General features: G+C 49.6%; 1 protein-coding gene across 1 annotated transcript; it reads left to right on the top strand.

Annotated features, from left to right (window-relative positions):
* Nucleotides 1-862: 862 nt before the first annotated feature.
* LOC105310930 (olfactory receptor 2AT4-like) lies at nt 863-1,549 on the top strand (the record flags this gene model as incomplete). The annotated part of the gene is made up of 1 exon (XM_011387011.1): nt 863-1,549. A coding segment is annotated over exon 1 (687 nt), but the record flags the coding sequence as incomplete, so codon positions are not given.
* Between the last annotated feature and the right edge of the window lie 7 nt (nt 1,550-1,556).

Raw genomic sequence — 1,556 nt, 5'->3', positions numbered from 1 at the left:
CTTCAGGTCTCTGGGTCCTTTCTAGCAACAATGGCTTTCAAGACAGCCCCCCAGGGCTGCTTCTGAGTTGGTAGTAGAGGAGCCAAGGGCAGGGTGGGCATAAAAGAACTAAACAGAACACTCGCCGGGTTGTGCCCCAAGTGGTGGGAAGATCCACCTTCAGCTTGGGCTCCAAAATGAAGAGAGTTGTTCCACAGAAAGCGGTGTCCTCTCATCACTGAAACCTGAGTGAAAGGGCACCCTGAGAAGTCACTGGAGAGAGAGGCAGGCAGAGTTGCTGCATGTGGAAAATGAGAGAGGAGCTACTCCCTGAGTGATGAGTAGACTGAATGGCAGATTATTGCAGAAACGCTTGGAAAAATCAGCCCTTCCTGGTGATGTCACTTAGTAGAACTTTAAGCAAGAGTGAAAGAAAATACAGTAACGTGGGGACTAAGAGCTCATCTAAAATCTGATGTCCAAAAGATAGTGTGGGAGCAGACAATGGACAGAGGCTCTTTCAGTGCACTTATCAGTTGTAACTAAATAATTAACTGTGTGATTGGCTTTGAAACATACCATCATTTTACTAGAATTTAAGTCTTATAAAGACAGGGGCCTTGAGTGCCTTATATACCTCTACAGCCTTGTACATTGTAGGAACTTACTAAATAATTGATGGGAGATGGAAGGAGTGAATCATGGGTTAAGATAGAAGAATCAACATTGAATGGTACCACCAGCCCCCTAAACTTGGTCATAAATGATTTGGATTGCAATAATTGTTCAGTGAACTCTACAGATTTCTCATTCTGAATCCTGGTTGTTCTGGTCTCCAGATGCTCTGGCTGCCTATCACCCTAGCATGTAGGTCTGTCCCGCCATGGATGCCACAGCCTGCAATGGATCAAAAGCCTCTCCGCCTATCTTCTACCTGGTGGGGATCCCCTCTCTACAGGAGTTTCTCTTCCTCCCTGTCTTCTTCATCTTCCTGTTCCTCTACCTACTCATCCTAGTAGGTAACACCCTGATCCTGGTGGCTGTGGTGGCAGAGCCCAGCCTTCACAAGCCCATGTACTTCTTCCTGATCAATCTCTCAACCCTGGACATACTCTCCACTACAACCACTGTCCCCAAGATGTTGTCCCTGTTCTTAATTGGGGACCACTTCTTTAGCTTCCCTGCCTGCTTCCTGCAGATGTACCTCTTCCACGGCCTCAACTGTGCTGAAGCCTTCACCCTGGTGGTCATGGCCTATGACCGCTATGTGGCGATCTGCCGTCCACTGCACTACCCTGTCCACATGACCGCACAGAACAATGCTACACTGGCAGCCAGTGCCTGGCTCACCGCCCTTCTCCTGCCCATCCCGGCAGTGGTGCAGACATCCCAAATGGCTTTTAACAACATTGCTCACATCTACCACTGCTTCTGTGACCACTTGGCTGTGGTCCAGGCCTCCTGCTCTGACACCGCACCCCAGACCTTCATGGGCTTCTGCATCGCCATGGTGGTGTCCTTCCTGCCCCTTCTCCTGGTGCTTCTCTCCTATGCCCACATCCTGGCCTCGGTGCTTC

Source organism: Pteropus vampyrus, unplaced genomic scaffold (genome assembly GCF_000151845.1).
Source record: "Pteropus vampyrus isolate Shadow unplaced genomic scaffold, Pvam_2.0 Scaffold16904, whole genome shotgun sequence".
Lineage (NCBI taxonomy): Eukaryota > Metazoa > Chordata > Mammalia > Chiroptera > Pteropodidae > Pteropus > Pteropus vampyrus.
Note: the sequence above shows the minus strand (reverse complement) of the source record. Positions and strands in the feature narration are given on the sequence as shown.